This window comes from Bombina bombina, chromosome 7 (genome assembly GCF_027579735.1).
Source record: "Bombina bombina isolate aBomBom1 chromosome 7, aBomBom1.pri, whole genome shotgun sequence".
NCBI classification, from domain to species: domain Eukaryota; kingdom Metazoa; phylum Chordata; class Amphibia; order Anura; family Bombinatoridae; genus Bombina; species Bombina bombina.
This window is the reverse complement of record NC_069505.1, coordinates 423329547-423353402: the sequence shown is the minus strand read 5'-3', so window position 1 is coordinate 423353402 and position 23856 is coordinate 423329547. Positions and strand designations below refer to the sequence as shown.

General features: G+C 43.7%; 1 protein-coding gene across 1 annotated transcript in view; it reads right to left on the bottom strand.

The window, feature by feature from the left end:
* The window catches only part of CACNA1I (calcium voltage-gated channel subunit alpha1 I), a 682041-nt gene that overhangs the window by 487627 nt on the left and 170558 nt on the right, over positions 1 to 23856 (bottom strand). Inside the window, exons 5-6 of the mRNA XM_053689431.1 lie at positions 6796 to 7111; positions 3706 to 3798 (exon numbers count right to left, since the gene is read on the bottom strand). Coding sequence (XP_053545406.1) covers positions 3706 to 3798; positions 6796 to 7111 — 409 coding nt within the window. The remainder of the gene's footprint in view (positions 1 to 3705; positions 3799 to 6795; positions 7112 to 23856) is intronic.

Below are 23856 nucleotides of genomic sequence, written 5' to 3'. Positions count from 1 at the left end.
ACAGCCCGCGTCTACTTAGATTGGGGCACGGGCGCCTGGGATGTGGAAGTTGGGGTAATGCGGAAGCTGCCTGCGGATGTCTTACTCGGCAACAACCTAGGCCACCTTTCCTCGTCATTCCAGGTGGATGGTGTAACCAAAACTTGTGCCGTGACCACTTGTCAGTAGGCGAGATGGACAGAGCTAGCACTCAAGGATGGGACCCAGGTAAGGGCAGATTCTGCCGAACCAGCCCTGACCCTTTCCTCTTTTCCTTGGACTTCCACTGCTCAGTTTGCCCAAGACACGCTGACTGACCCTACCCTGGTCGGTTACAGAGATAGAGCATTGACTGACCCTGGAGATTTGGAGGGAGAGGGAATAGTGTGGGATAAAGGATTATTGTACCGGGTCACTGATGGGAAGTGCCCCCACTCTGTGCCCAAGCGACAGCTGGTGGTGCCGCAGAACTATAGGTATAACCTGCTTTGCGTCAGGCATGATATTCCCCTAGCCGGTCACTTCGGAGTGACCAAGACCCACCATCGCCTTACCCAGCTGTTTTTCTGGCCTGGGATCAAGGGGGACATCCGACACTACTGTAGGACGTGCGATATCTGTCAGCGGGTGGGCAAGAAGGGGGACCGCTCTTAGTCTTTCCTGTATCCCCTACCGATAATATCTGAGCCATTTAGCTGGATTGCTGTAGACCTGATTGGACCCCTGCCTCGCCCCAGTCCCTCTGTGAAGAAATACATCTTAACAATGGTAGATTATGCTACCCGCTACCCGGAGATAATCCACCTGACAAACATCCATTCAGAGACAGTGGTGGATGCCCTGATATGGACCTTTGCTAGGGTGGGTTTCCCTCAGGAGATACTCTCGGACCAGGGGACTCAGTTTACTGCTGAACTGACCCAGCAACTCTGGAAACTATGCGGTTTAAAACCTCTGCATAGCTCTCCTTATCACCCCCAGATGAACCGTCTCGGAACTCTGAAGCAATAGCATCAGACATTTGCAACCTCTCACAGGGATTGGGATAAATTCCTGCCCCATCTCCTGTTTGCTTATTGGGAGGTGCCGCAGGAATCCACTGGATTCTCCCCATTTGAGCTATTGTATGGGAGAAGGGTTAGGGGGCCACTGTTGAATCAGAGAGAGAGAAGGGGGTGAATCCTTGCTGTGTATAGATCACAGATAGATAATAGCGAATAATGAAAAACCTCCACAGTTACAGGAACTCAAAAGTCAGGTATTATTAATTTCCCCTGTAGTCGTCAAACAAAGTCAGAGTTACACCGTGTTGCAAAATAACAAAGGGAGCGGCACTCTGATCGTGCCCTCTTACCCTGCAGCTGGGATTTGTCAGGCTCCTCCGGGATCTGGGACCAACAACCTCAATGGGAGTAAACGTACTCCATGGTCTCCTCCGCCTCCGTGGGCGCCCGCTGCCTGAACTGCTCCTCAGAAAGCCCCGGTACTTCCGGGATGATGTCACCGCTTCAGGAGGACTGTCAATTGGTTCCTTGGTGAGGGTGTGTTCCGTAGCAAGAACCTCACCGTCGGATCACTGGAAAGTGCACAAATTGAAGGAAGAAGGATTCGATCCACACCAGAGAAAGTTAAAACAAAAAGCTTTATTGGATCCTTTAAAACAAAGTGGGGTTGATCAGAAAGCAGCACATAGAGAGTGAGCGCAGCACCTGGCTTACGCGTTTCGGCTGGAAGCCATAGTCATAGCCTGACAGGCTATGACTACAGCTTCCAGCCGAAACGCGTAAGCCAGGTGCTGCGCTCACTCTCTATGTGCTTCTTTCTGATCAACCCCACTTTGTTTTAAAGGATCCAATAAAGCTTTTTGTTTTAACTTTCTCTGGCATGGATCGAATCCTTCTTCCTTCAATTAGGGGGCCACTAGACTTACTTAGAGCCCACTGGGAAGGAGGGGAGGAAGAAAGGGAGACAACTATCGTAGGGTATGTGCTCGCTTTGAGGGATGTCTGGGAGAACCTTCAGTACATGCAGGGACTGCAGAAACGGTGGTATGACCGTAGCGCCCAGAACCGCACCTTCGCTGTGGGACAGAAGGTTCTCGCCCTGAAGCCAACCAAGGCGGAAAAGTTACAGGCTGCCTGGCAAGGACCTTACAATGTGGTGAAACAACTCTGTGACACTACCTACCTGGTAGCTAAATGTTCAGATGAAAGAATCCAGCGGACCTTCCATGTGAATATGATCAAAACATACCAGGGGAGGTCAGAAGAGGTAGCCGCTATTTGCACTCCTGCCGGGGAAGCCTCGGAGAACCTTCCCCTGCCAGAGTTGGATGGTGTAGGAATAGAGGCAGAGAGATTAGATGAGCAGTTAGGGACCTTAAGGAAGAGCAGGTCAGGAGGAAACTTATCCAGCATCAGGAGATGTTCTCCACCACCCCGGATGAAAAACCCAGGTCTTGGCTTTCCTCAGAATGGCAGGGTTTTACAGGAGATTTGTCCCTGACTACAGTACGATAGCTAAACCCTCTTACTGACCTGACAAAGAAAAACCTTCCCGGCCAACGAATCTATAAAAGTCCTTTACTCACGGACATCCCCAAGCTGACCCGTGTGGATCAAGCCGGGTCTGCCAGACTATGGAACAGGGGAGGGGAAGTATTGTGATAAACTGAGGGTAATAGGACTATTAGGAATGTTAGGGGGAAGGGATTTTGCTGTATCTCTTCCAGATCACATCTGGATGCCCCTCTCCCTATCCATAAAAACTTGCCCAGACTTTCAGGCACCAAACCAGCACTGCCTGCTCCAACCCCCCCCCCCCCCCCCCCCCTCCAAGTCTCAGAGACTTATTGCAAGAGTTTACAATCAGCACAGACATTCCTATTGTTTAATCATATCTAGTCTAGCTGTGAAGTGTGGGGGCACGGGTGGGGGATTGTATATCCTATTCAACAGTTTAGAGACATTCCTATTGTTTACATTCCTATTGTTTAATCTGCTGCTCTAGCTAATGTTTATTCATGGAGGGGGAATTTCCCTGGAAGTATATAAAATATGTGTGTCTCTTTCAATAAAGGGTCATTCTGTTTTTACTCCAAAATCGGTCCTGTCTGATTCTTGGAGTATTTTTCTGAAGCATTGGTGGTTCCAGCTGTTAGGGAAGCTGAAAAGGCGGACATACCCAGAGAGGGTACGGAGAGGTCCATCACAACAATGATTGTAGTAAGCCCTGTGTGCTGTCTCAAGCCAGGAAGGACTCCTCCAAATAAGTAAAATACTGGATGGAATCTGACTACTGAAAAAAAACAGTTGCAGCAAAAAAGGTGTTAATCTGTTCTAACAATGTTCAGACTCTGCTGATATGTTAATCTATTAGAAGAATGCAGAAAAATGTTGTAATTACAAAGTGTTTACTGTCCCTTTATGTTGCTCAGGAAGCTTTAGTTTTACCAGTTCAGCGTCATCGGACAGTTTTATCGAGAGCAGAGCAGTAACTACTAAAGAGTGACAAAGAGGTCTATAGATAATGAAGAATAAACCATAATAGGACACAGAAGGATTGTATTGTCCCCACTGCAGAGCTATGGTGAAGCGAGAACAAATGGTGCACACTGATCTTATCTCCCTGTAAGTACAGCTGTTTGATAAACTGTCCCCACATCGTACATTCCGCCTGTCACTAACACAAAAGACGGATTAGGAGCGTGAATGGCTGATTACTTACTATAATAAGCAGGATGAAATAGATAAAGTTGTAGAACGAGTGCGCGTCCATCACATAGTACATGATTTCTACCCAACCTTCCAACGTGATGACCTGCAAAGGCAAACACAACACAGTCATTTAAAGGGAAAAACATCACTGTCACTTAAAGGTAAACACAACACTGTCACTTAAAGGGAACAACATTACTGTAACTAAAGGAAAACACAACATTGTCACTTAAAGAGAACAACATCACTTTCGCTTAAAGGCAAACTCATCACTGACACTTAAAGGGAACAACATCACTGTCACTTAAAGGCAAACTTATCACTGCCACTTAAAGGCAAAGGGTCCTATCTATCAAGCCCTGGATGGAGCTTGAGGGCCCATGTTTCTGGCAAGCCTGCAGGCTCGCCAGAAACAGCAGTTATAAAGCAGTGGTCTAAAGACCGCTGCTCCATAACCTGTCCGTCTGTTCTGAGGAGGCGGACAGAGATCGCCGCAATTTAACCCGATCGAATATGATCAGGTTGATTGACACCTCCCTGCTAATCTGTAGGGGGCGGCATTGCACCAGCAGTTCACAAGAGCTGATGGTGCAATGCTGAATACGAGAGCGTATTGCTCTCCGCATTCAGCGAGGTCTGGCGGACCTGATCCGCACTGTCGGATCAGGTCCGACAGACCTTTGATAAATATTCCCCAAATACATCACTGTCACTTAAAGGGAAACACAACACTGTCACTCAAAGGCAAACACTTAACTGTCACTTAAAGAGAAACACATTACTATCACTTAAAGGCAAACACAACACTGTCACTTAAAGGGAACTACATCACTGTCACTTAAAGGCAAACACGTCACTGTCACTTAAAGGGAATAAAATCCCTGTCACTTGAAGGGAACTACATAACTGACACTTAAGGGCAAACACAGTGTCACTTAAAGGAAAACACATCACTGTCACTTAAAGGGAACAACATCACTGTCACTTAAAGGCAAATACATCACTGTCACTTAAAGGGAACTACATAACTGACACTTAAGGGCAAACACAGTGTCACTTAAAGGAAAACACATCACTGTCACTTAAAGGGAACAACATCACTGTCACTTAAAGGCAAACACAACACTGTCACTTAAAGGGAACTACATAACTGACACTTAAGGGCAAACACAGTGTCACTTAAAGGAAAACACATCACTGTCACTTAAAGGCAAATACATCACTGTCACGTAAAGGGAACTACATTACTGTCATTTAAAGGCAAACACATCACTGTCCCTTAAAGGAAATTACATCACTGTCATCTAAATGCAAACACATCACAGTCATTTAAAGAGAAACACATCACTGTCACTTAAAGGCAAAGTCATCACTGTCACTTAAAGGGAACTACATTACTGTCACTTAAATTCAACACATAACTGTCACTTAAAGGCAACTAAATCACTGTAATTTAAAGGAAAACACATCACTGTCACTTATAGGGAACTACATCACTGTCACTTAAAGGGAACTAAATCACTGTCACTTAAAGGAAAACACATGGCTGTCACTTAAATAGAACTACATCACTGAAACTTAAATGCAAACACAACACTGTCACTTATAGGCAAGCACATCATCACTTAAATGCAAACACAGTACTGTCACTTAAAGGGAACTACATCACTGTCACTTAAATGCACACATATCACTTTAACTTAAAGGGAACTACATAACTAAAACTTAAAGGGAACTATATCATTGTTACTTAAATGCACACATATCACTGTCACTTAAAGGGAACCCCATCACTGTCACTTAAATGCAAACCAATCACTGTCACTTAAAGGGAACTACATAACTGTCACTTAAAGGAAACTAAGGTACTTAAAGGGAACTACATTACTGTCTCTTAAATTAAAACACATCATTGTCACTTAAATGGTACAAAATCACTGTCATTTAAATGCAAACACATCACTGTCACTTAAAGGGAGCTACATCACTGTCACTTAAATGCAAACATATCACTGTCACTTAAAGGGAATTACATCACAGTCATTTAAAGGGAACTAAATCACTGTAGCTTAAAGGGAAACACGTCACTCTCACTTTAAGGGAACTACATCACTGTCTCTTAAAGGGAACTAAATCACTGTAACTTAAAGGAAAACACATCACTGTTACTTAAAGGGGAACACATCAATGTGACTAAAAGGCAAATACATCCCTGTCATTTAAAGGGAAACATCACTTTTATTTAAAAGCAAATGAATCACTGTCACTTAAATGCAAATACATCACTGTCACTTAAAGCGACAGTTTAGTCAAAATTAAACTTTCATGATTCATATAGGGCAGTGATTTTAAACAACTTTCCAATTTACTTTTATCATGAAATTTGCTTTGTGCTCTTGGTATTCTTTGTTGAAAGCTAAACATAGTTTGGTTTATATTCTAATTTCCAATCCCTTGAAGGCCACCTCTTATCTCAGTGAATTTTAAAAGTTTTTCCCAGCTAGACAGCGCTAGTTCATGTGTGTCATATAGACAACATTGTGCTCACTCCTGTGGAGTTATTTATGAGTCAGCACTCAATGGCTAAAATGCAAGTCTTTCAAAAGAACTAATATAAGGGGGGCAGTCTGCAGAGGCTTTGACACAGGATAATCACAGAGGTAAAAAGTGTATTAATATAACTGATATAAGGAGCAGTCTGCAGAGGCTTAGATACAAGGTAATCACAGAGGTAAAAAGTGTATTAATATGCAAAACTGGGGAATGGGTAATAAAGGGATTATCTATATTTTTAACCAATAAAGATTCTGGAGTAGACTGTCCCTTTAAGCAACTTTTTAATTTAATTCTACTATCAAATTGACTTGATTTGCTTTATTGAAGAGCATTTGGAACATTATACGGTAGCAGAGTTTGCAACAATGTAACAAGCATACAGAATAAATTAATAATAGAAGTCCATTTATATTTTTTATTTAGTTTGTTTTATAGTTGTTTGCTCTATCTGTATCATGAAAGTTTAATTTCACTTTTTTCTCCCTAAGAGATAAATAGGGAATCAGAAATAATTTGTGTTTGATAAAGTCCTTTTCAAGTCTACCTGGAAAATGACGATCCAGGCATAGCCGATGTTATCAAAATTGATTGCCCCTTTGTGTGGGTTTGTGTTGCTGGTACGGCACACGTTGTAGTATTGGTTCCAGTTGACGCACATGCCCGTCTGATTTGAATCCAGACGATTGGCATTAAAATAGTAGTAATCTTCTTTATCCCAACAGCACTGGTGACCGCGGTCCCTGAGAGGTGGAATCTCGTGACAACCCATAATACCATTGTCACCAGACAAAGAACATATAAACGGCATTTCATCGTCTTCTTCAGGCTGGTAATATGGCGGCAACTTAATGTCACCTTGTCTAGAAGGGAAGACATATAAATAAAACCAATCAGTGTCAGCTGACATTAAGTATATCATACAATCCGATCATGGTTCCACAAAAGGCACCAGTGTGGCTATTTATAGAACGCAGTTTGCTCCACTGCCTCATCCAATGCACAAAGAAATCAGTGAACCCTGAACATCTGAGGCTAACGAGAGCGCTCAACGCCATTTATAGCTGGTGACGATTACTGCCAGCTCCAGAAGCACTTTTATTAAAACCATAAACTCACAAAGACACAAAGGCACAGACATAAGCATACCACACAGTCAGAAACAGCAACTGATACACACAATACACAGTCTGTAGCGCTAACAGGCACTGATACACACACAATACACAGTCTGTAGCACTAGCAGGCACTGATACACACACAATACACAGTCTGTAGCACTAACAGGCCCTGATACACACACAATACACAGTCTGTAGCACTAACAGGCACTGATACAAAAACACAATACATACAATACACAGTCTGTAGCACTAACAGGCACTGATACACACACAATACACAGTCTGTAGCACTAACAGGCACTGATACAACAACACAATACACACAATACACAGTCTGTAGCGCTAACAGGCACTGATAAAAACACACAATACACACAATACACAGTCTGTAGCACTAACAGGCACTGATACACACACAACACACAGTCTGTAATGCTAACAGGCACTGATACACACACAATACACAGTCGGTAGCGCTAACAGGCACTGATACACACACAATACACAGTCTGTAGCGCTAACAGACACTGATACAAACACACACACAATACACAGTCTGTAGCACTAACAGGCACTGATAGACACACACACACACACACACACAATACAATGTCTGTAGCACTAACAGGCACTGAGACACACACACACAATACACAGTCTGTAACACTAACAGGCACTGATACACACACAATACACAGTCTGTAGCACCAACAGGCACTGATACACACACAATACACAGTCTGTAGCACTAACAGGCACTGATACACACACAATACACAGTCTGTAGCACTAACAGGCACTGATACAAAAACACAATACACACAATACACAGTCTGTAGCGCTAACAGGCACTGATAAAAACACACAATACACACAATACACAGTCTGTAGCACTAACAGGCACTGATACACACACACACAATACACAGTCGGTAGCGCTAATAGGCACTGATACACACACAATACACAGTTTGTAGCGCTAACAGACACTGATACAAACACACACACAATACACAGTCTGTAGCACTAACAGGCACTGATAGACACACACACACAATACAATGTCTGTAGCACTAACAGGCACTGAGACACACACACACAATACACAGTCTGTAACACTAACAGGCACTGATACACACACACAATACACAGTCTGTAGCACTAACAGGCACTGATACACACACACACACAAAATACACAGTCTGTAGCACTAACAGGCACTGATACACACACAATACACAGTCTGTAGCGCTAACAGGCACTGATACACACACAACACACAGTCTGTAACGCTAACAGGCACTGATACACACAAAATACACAGTCTGTAGCGCTAACAGGCACTGATAGACACACACACACAATACACAGTCTGTAGCACTAACAGGCACTGACACACACACACACAATACACAGTCTGTAACACTAACAGGCACTGATACACACACACAATACACAGTCTGTAGCACTAACAGGCACTGATAGACACACACACACAATACACAGTCTGTAGCACTAACAGGCACTGATAGACACACACACACAATACACAGTCTGTAGAACTAACAGGCACTGACACACACACACACACAATACACAGTCTGTAACACTAACAGGCACTGATACACACACACAATACACAGTCTGTAGCACTAACAGGCACTGATACACACACACAATACACAGTCTGTAGAGCTAACAGGCACTGATACACACACACAATACACAGTCTGTAGCACTAACAGGCACTGATACACACACACACATAATACACAGTCTATAGCGCTAACAGGCACTGATACACTCACACAATACACAGTCTGTAGCACTAACAGGTACTGATACACACACACACAATACACAGTCTGTAGCGCTAACAGGCACTGACACACACACACACAATACACAGTCTGTAGCACTAACAGGCACTGATACACACACACAATACACAGTCTGTAACACTAACAGGCACTGATACACACACACACAATATACAGTCTGTAGTGCTAACAGGCACTGATACACACACACAATACACAGTCTGTAACACTAACAGGCACTGATACACACACACAATACACAGTCTGTAGCACTAACAGGCACTGATACACACACACACAAAATACACAGTCTGTAGCACTAACAGGCACTGATACACACACAATACACAGTCTGTAGCGCTAACAGGCACTGATACAAACACAACACACAGTCTGTAACGCTAACAGGCACTGATACACACAAAATACACAGTCTGTAGCGCTAACAGGCACTGATAGACACACACACACAATACACAGTCTGTAGCACTAACAGGCACTGACACACACACACACAATACACAGTCTGTAACACTAACAGGCACTGATACACACACACAATACACAGTCTGTAGCACTAACAGGCACTGATAGACACACACACACAATACACAGTCTGTAGCACTAACAGGCACTGATACACACACACACAATACACAGTCGGTAGCGCTAATAGGCACTGATACACACACAATACACAGTTTGTAGCGCTAACAGACACTGATACAAACACACACACAATACACAGTCTGTAGCACTAACAGGCACTGATAGACACACACACACAATACAATGTCTGTAGCACTAACAGGCACTGAGACACACACACACAATACACAGTCTGTAACACTAACAGGCACTGATACACACACACAATACACAGTCTGTAGCACTAACAGGCACTGATACACACACACACACAAAATACACAGTCTGTAGCACTAACAGGCACTGATACACACACAATACACAGTCTGTAGCGCTAACAGGCACTGATACACACACAACACACAGTCTGTAACGCTAACAGGCACTGATACACACAAAATACACAGTCTGTAGCGCTAACAGGCACTGATAGACACACACACACAATACACAGTCTGTAGCACTAACAGGCACTGACACACACACACACAATACACAGTCTGTAACACTAACAGGCACTGATACACACACACAATACACAGTCTGTAGCACTAACAGGCACTGATAGACACACACACACAATACACAGTCTGTAGCACTAACAGGCACTGATAGACACACACACACAATACACAGTCTGTAGAACTAACAGGCACTGACACACACACACACACAATACACAGTCTGTAACACTAACAGGCACTGATACACACACACAATACACAGTCTGTAGCACTAACAGGCACTGATACACACACACAATACACAGTCTGTAGAGCTAACAGGCACTGATACACACACACAATACACAGTCTGTAGCACTAACAGGCACTGATACACACACACACACAATACACAGTCTATAGCGCTAACAGGCACTGATACACTCACACAATACACAGTCTGTAGCACTAACAGGTACTGATACACACACACACAATACACAGTCTGTAGCGCTAACAGGCACTGACACACACACACACAATACACAGTCTGTAGCACTAACAGGCACTGATACACACACACAATACACAGTCTGTAGCACTAACAGGCACTGATACACACACACACAATATACAGTCTGTAGTGCTAACAGGCACTGATACACACACACAATACACAGTCTGTAACACTAACAGGCACTGATACACACACACAATACACAGTCTGTAGCACTAACAGGCACTGATACACACACACACAAAATACACAGTCTGTAGCACTAACAGGCACTGATACACACACAATACACAGTCTGTAGCGCTAACAGGCACTGATACACACACAACACACAGTCTGTAACGCTAACAGGCACTGATACACACAAAATACACAGTCTGTAGCGCTAACAGGCACTGATAGACACACACACACAATACACAGTCTGTAGCACTAACAGGCACTGACACACACACACACACAATACACAGTCTGTAACACTAACAGGCACTGATACACACACACAATACACAGTCTGTAGCACTAACAGGCACTGATAGACACACACACACAATACACAGTCTGTAGCACTAACAGGCACTGATAGACACACACACACAATACACAGTCTGTAGAACTAACAGGCACTGACACACAAACACACAATACACAGTCTGTAACACTAACAGGCACTGATACACACACACAATACACAGTCTGTAGCACTAACAGGCACTGATACACACACACAATACACAGTCTGTAGAGCTAACAGGCACTGATACACACACACAAAACACAGTCTGTAGCACTAACAGGCACTGATACACACACACAATACACAGTCTATAGCGCTAATAGGCACTGATACACTCACACAATACACAGTCTGTAGCACTAACAGGTACTGATACACACACACACAATACACAGTCTGTAGCGCTAACAGGCACTGACACACACACACACAATACACAGTCTGTAGCACTAACAGGCACTGATACACACACACAATACACAGTCTGTAACACTAACAGGCACTGATACACACACACACAATATACAGTCTGTAGCGCTAACAGGCACTGATACACACACACAATACACAGTCTGTAACACTAACAGGCACTGATACACACACACACAATACACAGTCTGTAGCACTAACAGGCACTGATACACACACACAATACACAGTCTGTAGCACTAACAGGCACTGATACACACACACAATACACAGTCTGTAGAGCTAACAGGCACTGATACACACACACAATACACAGTCTGTAGCACTAACAGGCACTGATACACACACACACACAATACACAGTCTATAGCGCTAACAGGCACTGATACACTCACACAATACACAGTCTGTAGCACTAACAGGTACTGATACACACACACACAATACACAGTCTGTAGCGCTAACAGGCACTGACACACACACACACAATACACAGTCTGTAGCACTAACAGGCACTGATACACACACACAATACACAGTCTGTAACACTAACAGGCACTGATACACACACACACAATATACAGTCTGTAGTGCTAACAGGCACTGATACACACACACAATACACAGTCTGTAACACTAACAGGCACTGATACACACACACAATACACAGTCTGTAGCACTAACAGGCACTGATACACACACACACAAAATACACAGTCTGTAGCACTAACAGGCACTGATACACACACAATACACAGTCTGTAGCGCTAACAGGCACTGATACAAACACAACACACAGTCTGTAACGCTAACAGGCACTGATACACACAAAATACACAGTCTGTAGCGCTAACAGGCACTGATAGACACACACACACAATACACAGTCTGTAGCACTAACAGGCACTGACACACACACACACACAATACACAGTCTGTAACACTAACAGGCACTGATACACACACACAATACACAGTCTGTAGCACTAACAGGCACTGATAGACACACACACACAATACACAGTCTGTAGCACTAACAGGCACTGATAGACACACACACACAATACACAGTCTGTAGAACTAACAGGCACTGACACACAAACACACAATACACAGTCTGTAACACTAACAGGCACTGATACACACACACAATACACAGTCTGTAGCACTAACAGGCACTGATACACACACACAATACACAGTCTGTAGAGCTAACAGGCACTGATACACACACACAAAACACAGTCTGTAGCACTAACAGGCACTGATACACACACACAATACACAGTCTATAGCGCTAATAGGCACTGATACACTCACACAATACACAGTCTGTAGCACTAACAGGTACTGATACACACACACACAATACACAGTCTGTAGCGCTAACAGGCACTGACACACACACACACAATACACAGTCTGTAGCACTAACAGGCACTGATACACACACACAATACACAGTCTGTAACACTAACAGGCACTGATACACACACACACAATATACAGTCTGTAGCGCTAACAGGCACTGATACACACACACAATACACAGTCTGTAACACTAACAGGCACTGATACACACACACACAATACACAGTCTGTAGCACTAACAGGCACTGATACACACACAATACACAGTCTGTAGCACTAACAGGCACTGATACAAAAACACAATACACACAATACACAGTCTGTAGCGCTAACAGGCACTGATAAAAACACACAATACACACAATACACAGTCTGTAGCACTAACAGGCACTGATACACACACACACAATACACAGTCGGTAGCGCTAACAGGCACTGATACACACACAATACACAGTTTGTAGCGCTAACAGACACTGATACAAACACACACACAATACACAGTCTGTAGCACTAACAGGCACTGATAGACACACACACACACAATGCAATGTCTGTAGCACTAACAGGCACTGAGACACACACACACAATACACAGTCTGTAACACTAACAGGCACTGATACACACACACAATACACAGTCTATAGCGCTAATAGGCACTGATACACTCACACAATACACAGTCTGTAGCACTAACAGGTACTGATACACACACACACAATACACAGTCTGTAGCGCTAACAGGCACTGACACACACACACACAATACACAGTCTGTAGCACTAACAGGCACTGATACACACACACAATACACAGTCTGTAACACTAACAGGCACTGATACACACACACACAATATACAGTCTGTAGCGCTAACAGGCACTGATACACACACACAATACACAGTCTGTAACACTAACAGGCACTGATACACACACACACAATACACAGTCTGTAGCACTAACAGGCACTGATACACACACACAATACACAGTCTGTAGCACTAACAGGCACTGATACACACACACAATACACAGTCTGTAGAGCTAACAGGCACTGATACACACACACAATACACAGTCTGTAGCACTAACAGGCACTGACACACACACACACACAATACACAGTCTATAGCGCTAACAGGCACTGATACACTCACACAATACACAGTCTGTAGCACTAACAGGTACTGATACACACACACACAATACACAGTCTGTAGCGCTAACAGGCACTGACACACACACACACAATACACAGTCTGTAGCACTAACAGGCACTGATACACACACACAATACACAGTCTGTAACACTAACAGGCACTGATACACACACACACAATATACAGTCTGTAGTGCTAACAGGCACTGATACACACACACAATACACAGTCTGTAACACTAACAGGCACTGATACACACACACAATACACAGTCTGTAGCACTAACAGGCACTGATACACACACACACAAAATACACAGTCTGTAGCACTAACAGGCACTGATACACACACAATACACAGTCTGTAGCGCTAACAGGCACTGATACAAACACAACACACAGTCTGTAACGCTAACAGGCACTGATACACACAAAATACACAGTCTGTAGCGCTAACAGGCACTGATAGACACACACACACAATACACAGTCTGTACCACTAACAGGCACTGACACACACACACACACAATACACAGTCTGTAACACTAACAGGCACTGATACACACACACAATACACAGTCTGTAGCACTAACAGGCACTGATAGACACACACACACAATACACAGTCTGTAGCACTAACAGGCACTGATAGACACACACACACAATACACAGTCTGTAGAACTAACAGGCACTGACACACAAACACACAATACACAGTCTGTAACACTAACAGGCACTGATACACACACACAATACACAGTCTGTAGCACTAACAGGCACTGATACACACACACAATACACAGTCTGTAGAGCTAACAGGCACTGATACACACACACAAAACACAGTCTGTAGCACTAACAGGTACTGATACACACACACAATACACAGTCTATAGCGCTAATAGGCACTGATACACTCACACAATACACAGTCTGTAGCACTAACAGGTACTGATACACACACACACAATACACAGTCTGTAGCGCTAACAGGCACTGACACACACACACACAATACACAGTCTGTAGCACTAACAGGCACTGATACACACACACAATACACAGTCTGTAACACTAACAGGCACTGATACACACACACACAATATACAGTCTGTAGCGCTAACAGGCACTGATACACACACACAATACACAGTCTGTAACACTAACAGGCACTGATACACACACACACAATACACAGTCTGTAGCACTAACAGGCACTGATACACACACAATACACAGTCTGTAGCACTAACAGGCACTGATACAAAAACACAATACACACAATACACAGTCTGTAGCGCTAACAGGCACTGATAAAAACACACAATACACACAATACACAGTCTGTAGCACTAACAGGCACTGATACACACACACACAATACACAGTCGGTAGCGCTAACAGGCACTGATACACACACAATACACAGTTTGTAGCGCTAACAGACACTGATACAAACACACACACAATACACAGTCTGTAGCACTAACAGGCACTGATAGACACACACACACACAATGCAATGTCTGTAGCACTAACAGGCACTGAGACACACACACACAATACACAGTCTGTAACACTAACAGGCACTGATACACACACACAATACACAGTCTATAGCGCTAATAGGCACTGATACACTCACACAATACACAGTCTGTAGCACTAACAGGTACTGATACACACACACACAATACACAGTCTGTAGCGCTAACAGGCACTGACACACACACACACAATACACAGTCTGTAGCACTAACAGGCACTGATACACACACACAATACACAGTCTGTAACACTAACAGGCACTGATACACACACACACAATATACAGTCTGTAGCGCTAACAGGCACTGATACACACACACAATACACAGTCTGTAACACTAACAGGCACTGATACACACACACACAATACACAGTCTGTAGCACTAACAGGCACTGATACACACACACAATACACAGTCTGTAGCACTAACAGGCACTGATACACACACACAATACACAGTCTGTAGAGCTAACAGGCACTGATACACACACACAATACACAGTCTGTAGCACTAACAGGCACTGATACACACACACACACAATACACAGTCTATAGCGCTAACAGGCACTGATACACTCACACAATACACAGTCTGTAGCACTAACAGGTACTGATACACACACACACAATACACAGTCTGTAGCGCTAACAGGCACTGACACACACACACACAATACACAGTCTGTAGCACTAACAGGCACTGATACACACACACAATACACAGTCTGTAACACTAACAGGCACTGATACACACACACACAATATACAGTCTGTAGTGCTAACAGGCACTGATACACACACACAATACACAGTCTGTAACACTAACAGGCACTGATACACACACACAATACACAGTCTGTAGCACTAACAGGCACTGATACACACACACACAAAATACACAGTCTGTAGCACTAACAGGCACTGATACACACACAATACACAGTCTGTAGCGCTAACAGGCACTGATACAAACACAACACACAGTCTGTAACGCTAACAGGCACTGATACACACAAAATACACAGTCTGTAGCGCTAACAGGCACTGATAGACACACACACACAATACACAGTCTGTAGCACTAACAGGCACTGACACACACACACACACAATACACAGTCTGTAACACTAACAGGCACTGATACACACACACAATACACAGTCTGTAGCACTAACAGGCACTGATAGACACACACACACAATACACAGTCTGTAGCACTAACAGGCACTGATAGACACACACACACAATACACAGTCTGTAGAACTAACAGGCACTGACACACAAACACACAATACACAGTCTGTAACACTAACAGGCACTGATACACACACACAATACACAGTCTGTAGCACTAACAGGCACTGATACACACACACAATACACAGTCTGTAGAGCTAACAGGCACTGATACACACACACAAAACACAGTCTGTAGCACTAACAGGTACTGATACACACACACAATACACAGTCTATAGCGCTAATAGGCACTGATACACTCACACAATACACAGTCTGTAGCACTAACAGGTACTGATACACACACACACAATACACAGTCTGTAGCGCTAACAGGCACTGACACACACACACACAATACACAGTCTGTAGCACTAACAGGCACTGATACACACACACAATACACAGTCTGTAACACTAACAGGCACTGATACACACACACACAATATACAGTCTGTAGCGCTAACAGGCACTGATACACACACACAATACACAGTCTGTAACACTAACAGGCACTGATACACACACACACAATACACAGTCTGTAGCACTAACAGGCACTGATACACACACAATACACAGTCTGTAGCACTAACAGGCACTGATACAAAAACACAATACACACAATACACAGTCTGTAGCGCTAACAGGCACTGATAAAAACACACAATACACACAATACACAGTCTGTAGCACTAACAGGCACTGATACACACACACACAATACACAGTCGGTAGCGCTAACAGGCACTGATACACACACAATACACAGTTTGTAGCGCTAACAGACACTGATACAAACACACACACAATACACAGTCTGTAGCACTAACAGGCACTGATAGACACACACACACACAATGCAATGTCTGTAGCACTAACAGGCACTGAGACACACACACACAATACACAGTCTGTAACACTAACAGGCACTGATACACACACACAATACACAGTCTGTAGCACTAACAGGCACTGATACACACACACACACACACAAAATACACAGTCTGTAGCACTAACAGGCACTGATACACACACAATACACAGTCTGTAGTGCTAACAGGCACTGATACACACACAACACACAGTCTGTAACGCTAACAGGCACTGATACAAACAAAATACACAGTCTGTAGCACTAACAGGCACTGATAGACACACACACACAATACACAGTCTGTAGCACTAACAGGCACTGACACACACACACACAATACACAGTCTGTAACACTAACAGGCACTGATACACACACACAATACACAGTCTGTAGCACTAACAGGCACTGATACACACACACACACAATACACAGTCTGTAGCACTAACAGGCACTGATAGACACACACACACAATACACAGTCTGTAGAACTAACAGGCACTGACACACACACACACACACAATACACAGTCTGTAACACTAACAGGCACTGATACACACACACAATACACAGTCTGTAGCACTAACAGGCACTGATAGACACACACACACAATATACAGTCTGTAGCGCTAACAGGCACTGATACACACACACAATACACAGTCTGTAACACTAACAGGCACTGATACACACACACACAATACACAGTCTGTAGCACTAACAGGCACTGATACACACACAATACACAGTCTGTAGCACTAACAGGCACTGATACAAAAACACAATACACACAATACACAGTCTGTAGCACTAACAGGCACTGATAAAAACACACAATACACACAATACACAGTCTGTAGCACTAACAGGCACTGATACACACACACACAATACACAGTCGGTAGCGCTAACAGGCACTGATACACACACAATACACAGTTTGTAGCGCTAACAGACACTGATACAAACACACACACAATACACAGTCTGTAGCACTAACAGGCACTGATAGACACACACACACAATGCAATGTCTGTAGCACTAACAGGCACTGAGACACACACACACAATACACAGTCTGTAACACTAACAGGCACTGATACACACACACAATACACAGTCTGTAGCACTAACAGGCACTGATACACACACACACACACAAAATACACAGTCTGTAGCACTAACAGGCACTGATACACACACAATACACAGTCTGTAGTGCTAACAGGCACTGATACACACACAACACACAGTCTGTAACGCTAACAGGCACTGATACAAACAAAATACACAGTCTGTAGCACTAACAGGCACTGATAGACACACACACACAATACACAGTCTGTAGCACTAACAGGCACTGACACACACACACACAATACACAGTCTGTAACACTAACAGGCACTGATACACACACACAATACACAGTCTGTAGCACTAACAGGCACTGATAGACACACACACACAATACACAGTCTGTAGCACTAACAGGCACTGATAGACACACACACACAATACACAGTCTGTAGAACTAACAGGCACTGACACACACACACACACACAATACACAGTCTGTAACACTAACAGGCACTGATACACACACACAATACACAGTCTGTAGCACTAACAGGCACTGATAGACACACACACACAATACACAGTCTGTAGCACTAACAGGCACTGATAGACACACACACACAATACACAGTCTGTAGAACTAACAGGCACTGACACACACACACACACACAATACACAGTCTGTAACACTAACAGGCACTGATACACACACACAATACACAGTCTGTAGCACTAACAGGCACTGATACACACACACAATACACAGTCTGTAGAGCTAACAGGCACTGATACACACACACAATACACAGTCTGTAGCACTAACAGGCACTGATACACACACACACACACGCAATACACAGTCTATAGCGCTAACAGGCACTGATACACTCACACAATACACAGTCTGTAGCACTAACAGGTACTGATACACACACACAATACACAGTCTGTAGCGCTAACAGGCACTGACACACACACACACAATACACAGTCTGTAGCACTAACAGGCACTGATACACACACACAATACACAGTCTGTAGCACTAACAGGCACTGATACACACACACACACAAAATACACAGTCTGTAGCACTAACAGGCACTGATACACACACAATACACAGTCTGTAGCGCTAACAGGCACTGATACAAACACAACACACAGTCTGTAACGCTAACAGGCACTGATACACACAAAATACACAGTCTGTAGCGCTAACAGGCACTGATAGACACACACACAATACACAGTCTGTAGCACTAACAGGCACTGACACACACACACACAATACACAGTCTGTAACACTAACAGGCACTGATACACACACACACAATACACAGTCTGTAGCACTAACAGGCACTGATAGACACACACACACAATACACAGTCTGTAGCACTAACAGGCACTGATAGACACACACACACACAATACACAGTCTGTAGAACTAACAGGCACTGACACACAAACACACAATACACAGTCTGTAACACTAACAGGCACTGATACACACACACAATACACAGTCTGTAGCACTAACAGGCACTGATACACACACACAATACACAGTCTGTAGAGCTAACAGGCACTGATACACACACACAATACACAGTCTGTAGCACTAACAGGCACTGATACACACACACAATACACAGTCTATAGCGCTAACAGGCACTGATACACTCACACAATACACAGTCTGTAGCACTAACAGGTACTGATACACACACACACAATACACAGTCTGTAGCACTAACAGGCACTGATACACACACACAATACACAGTCTGTAACACTAACAGGCACTGATACACACACACACAATATACAGTCTGTAGCGCTAACAGGCACTGATACACACACACAATACACAGTCTGTAACACTAACAGGCACTGATACACACACACACAATACACAGTCTGTAGCACTAACAGGCACTGATACACACACACAATACACAGTCTGTAGCACTAACAGGCACTGATACACACACACAATACACAGTCTGTAGCACTAACAGGCACTGATACACACACAATACACAGTCTGTAGCGCTAACAGGCGCTGATACACACACAATACACAGTCTGTAGCACTAACAGGCACTGATACACACACAACACACAGTCTGTAACGCTAACAGGCACTGATACACACACAATACACAGTCTGTAGCGCTAACAGGCACTGATAGACACACACACACAATACACAGTCTGTAGCACTAACAGGCACTGACACACACAATACACAGTCTGTAACACTAACAGGCACTGATACACACACACAATACACAGTCTGTAGCACTAACAGGCACTGATAGACACACACACACAATACACAGTCTGTAGCACTAACAGGCACTGATAGACACACACACACACAATACACAGTCTGTAGCACTAACAGGCACTGACACACACACACACAATACACAGTCTGTAACACTAACAGACACTGATACACACACACAATACACAGTCTGTAGCACTAACAGACACTGATACACACACATAATACACAGTCTGTAGAGCTAACAGGTACTGATACACACACAAAATACACAGTCTGTAGCACTAACAGGCACTGATACACACACACACACACACACACACAATACACAGTCTGTAGCGCTAACAGGCACTGATAGACACACACACACACAATACACAGTCTGTAGCACTAACAGGCACTGACACACACACACACAATACACAGTCTGTAACACTAACAGGCACTGATACACACACACAATACACAGTCTGTAGCACTAACAGGCACTGATAGACACACACACACAATACACAGTCTGTAGCACTAACAGGCACTGATAGACACACACACACACACAATACACAGTCTGTAGCACTAACAGGCACTGACACACACACACACAATACACAGTCTGTAACACTAACAGGCACTGATATACACACACACAATATACAGTCTGTAGCACTAACAGGCACTGATACACACACAATACACAGTCTGCAGTGCTAACAGACACTGATACAAACACACACACAATACACAGTCTGTAGCACTAACAGGCACTGACACACACACAATACACAGTCTGGAGAACTGACAGGCACTGATACACACACACACAATACACAGTCTGTAGCACTAACAGGCACTGATACACACACACACACACAAAATACACAGTCTGTAGCACTAACAGGCACTGATACACACACAATACACAGTCTGTAGTGCTAACAGGCACTGATACACACACAACACACAGTCTGTAACGCTAACAGGCACTGATACAAACAAAATACACAGTCTGTAGCACTAACAGGCACTGATAGACACACACACACAATACACAGTCTGTAGCACTAACAGGCACTGACACACACACACACAATACACAGTCTGTAACACTAACAGGCACTGATACACACACACAATACACAGTCTGTAGCACTAACAGGCACTGATAGACACACACACACAATACACAGTCTGTAGCACTAACAGGCACTGATAGACACACACACACAATACACAGTCTGTAGAACTAACAGGCACTGACACACACACACACACACAATACACAGTCTGTAACACTAACAGGCACTGATACACACACACAATACACAGTCTGTAGCACTAACAGGCACTGATAGACACACACACACAATACACAGTCTGTAGCACTAACAGGCACTGATAGACACACACACACACAATACACAGTCTGTAGAACTAACAGGCACTGACACACACACACACACACAATACACAGTCTGTAACACTAACAGGCACTGATACACACACACAATACACAGTCTGTAGCACTAACAGGCACTGATACACACACACAATACACAGTCTGTAGAGCTAACAGGCACTGATACACACACACAATACACAGTCTGTAGCACTAACAGGCACTGATACACACACACACACACGCAATACACAGTCTATAGCGCTAACAGGCACTGATACACTCACACAATACACAGTCTGTAGCACTAACAGGTACTGATACACACACACAATACACAGTCTGTAGCGCTAACAGGCACTGACACACACACACACAATACACAGTCTGTAGCACTAACAGGCACTGATACACACACACAATACACAGTCTGTAGCACTAACAGGCACTGATACACACACACACACAAAATACACAGTCTGTAGCACTAACAGGCACTGATACACACACAATACACAGTCTGTAGCGCTAACAGGCACTGATACAAACACAACACACAGTCTGTAACGCTAACAGGCACTGATACACACAAAATACACAGTCTGTAGCGCTAACAGGCACTGATAGACACACACACAATACACAGTCTGTAGCACTAACAGGCACTGACACACACACACACAATACACAGTCTGTAACACTAACAGGCACTGATACACACACACACAATACACAGTCTGTAGCACTAACAGGCACTGATAGACACACACACACAATACACAGTCTGTAGCACTAACAGGCACTGATAGACACACACACACACAATACACAGTCTGTAGAACTAACAGGCACTGACACACAAACACACAATACACAGTCTGTAACACTAACAGGCACTGATACACACACACAATACACAGTCTGTAGCACTAACAGGCACTGATACACACACACAATACACAGTCTGTAGAGCTAACAGGCACTGATACACACACACAATACACAGTCTGTAGCACTAACAGGCACTGATACACACACACAATACACAGTCTATAGCGCTAACAGGCACTGATACACTCACACAATACACAGTCTGTAGCACTAACAGGTACTGATACACACACACACAATACACAGTC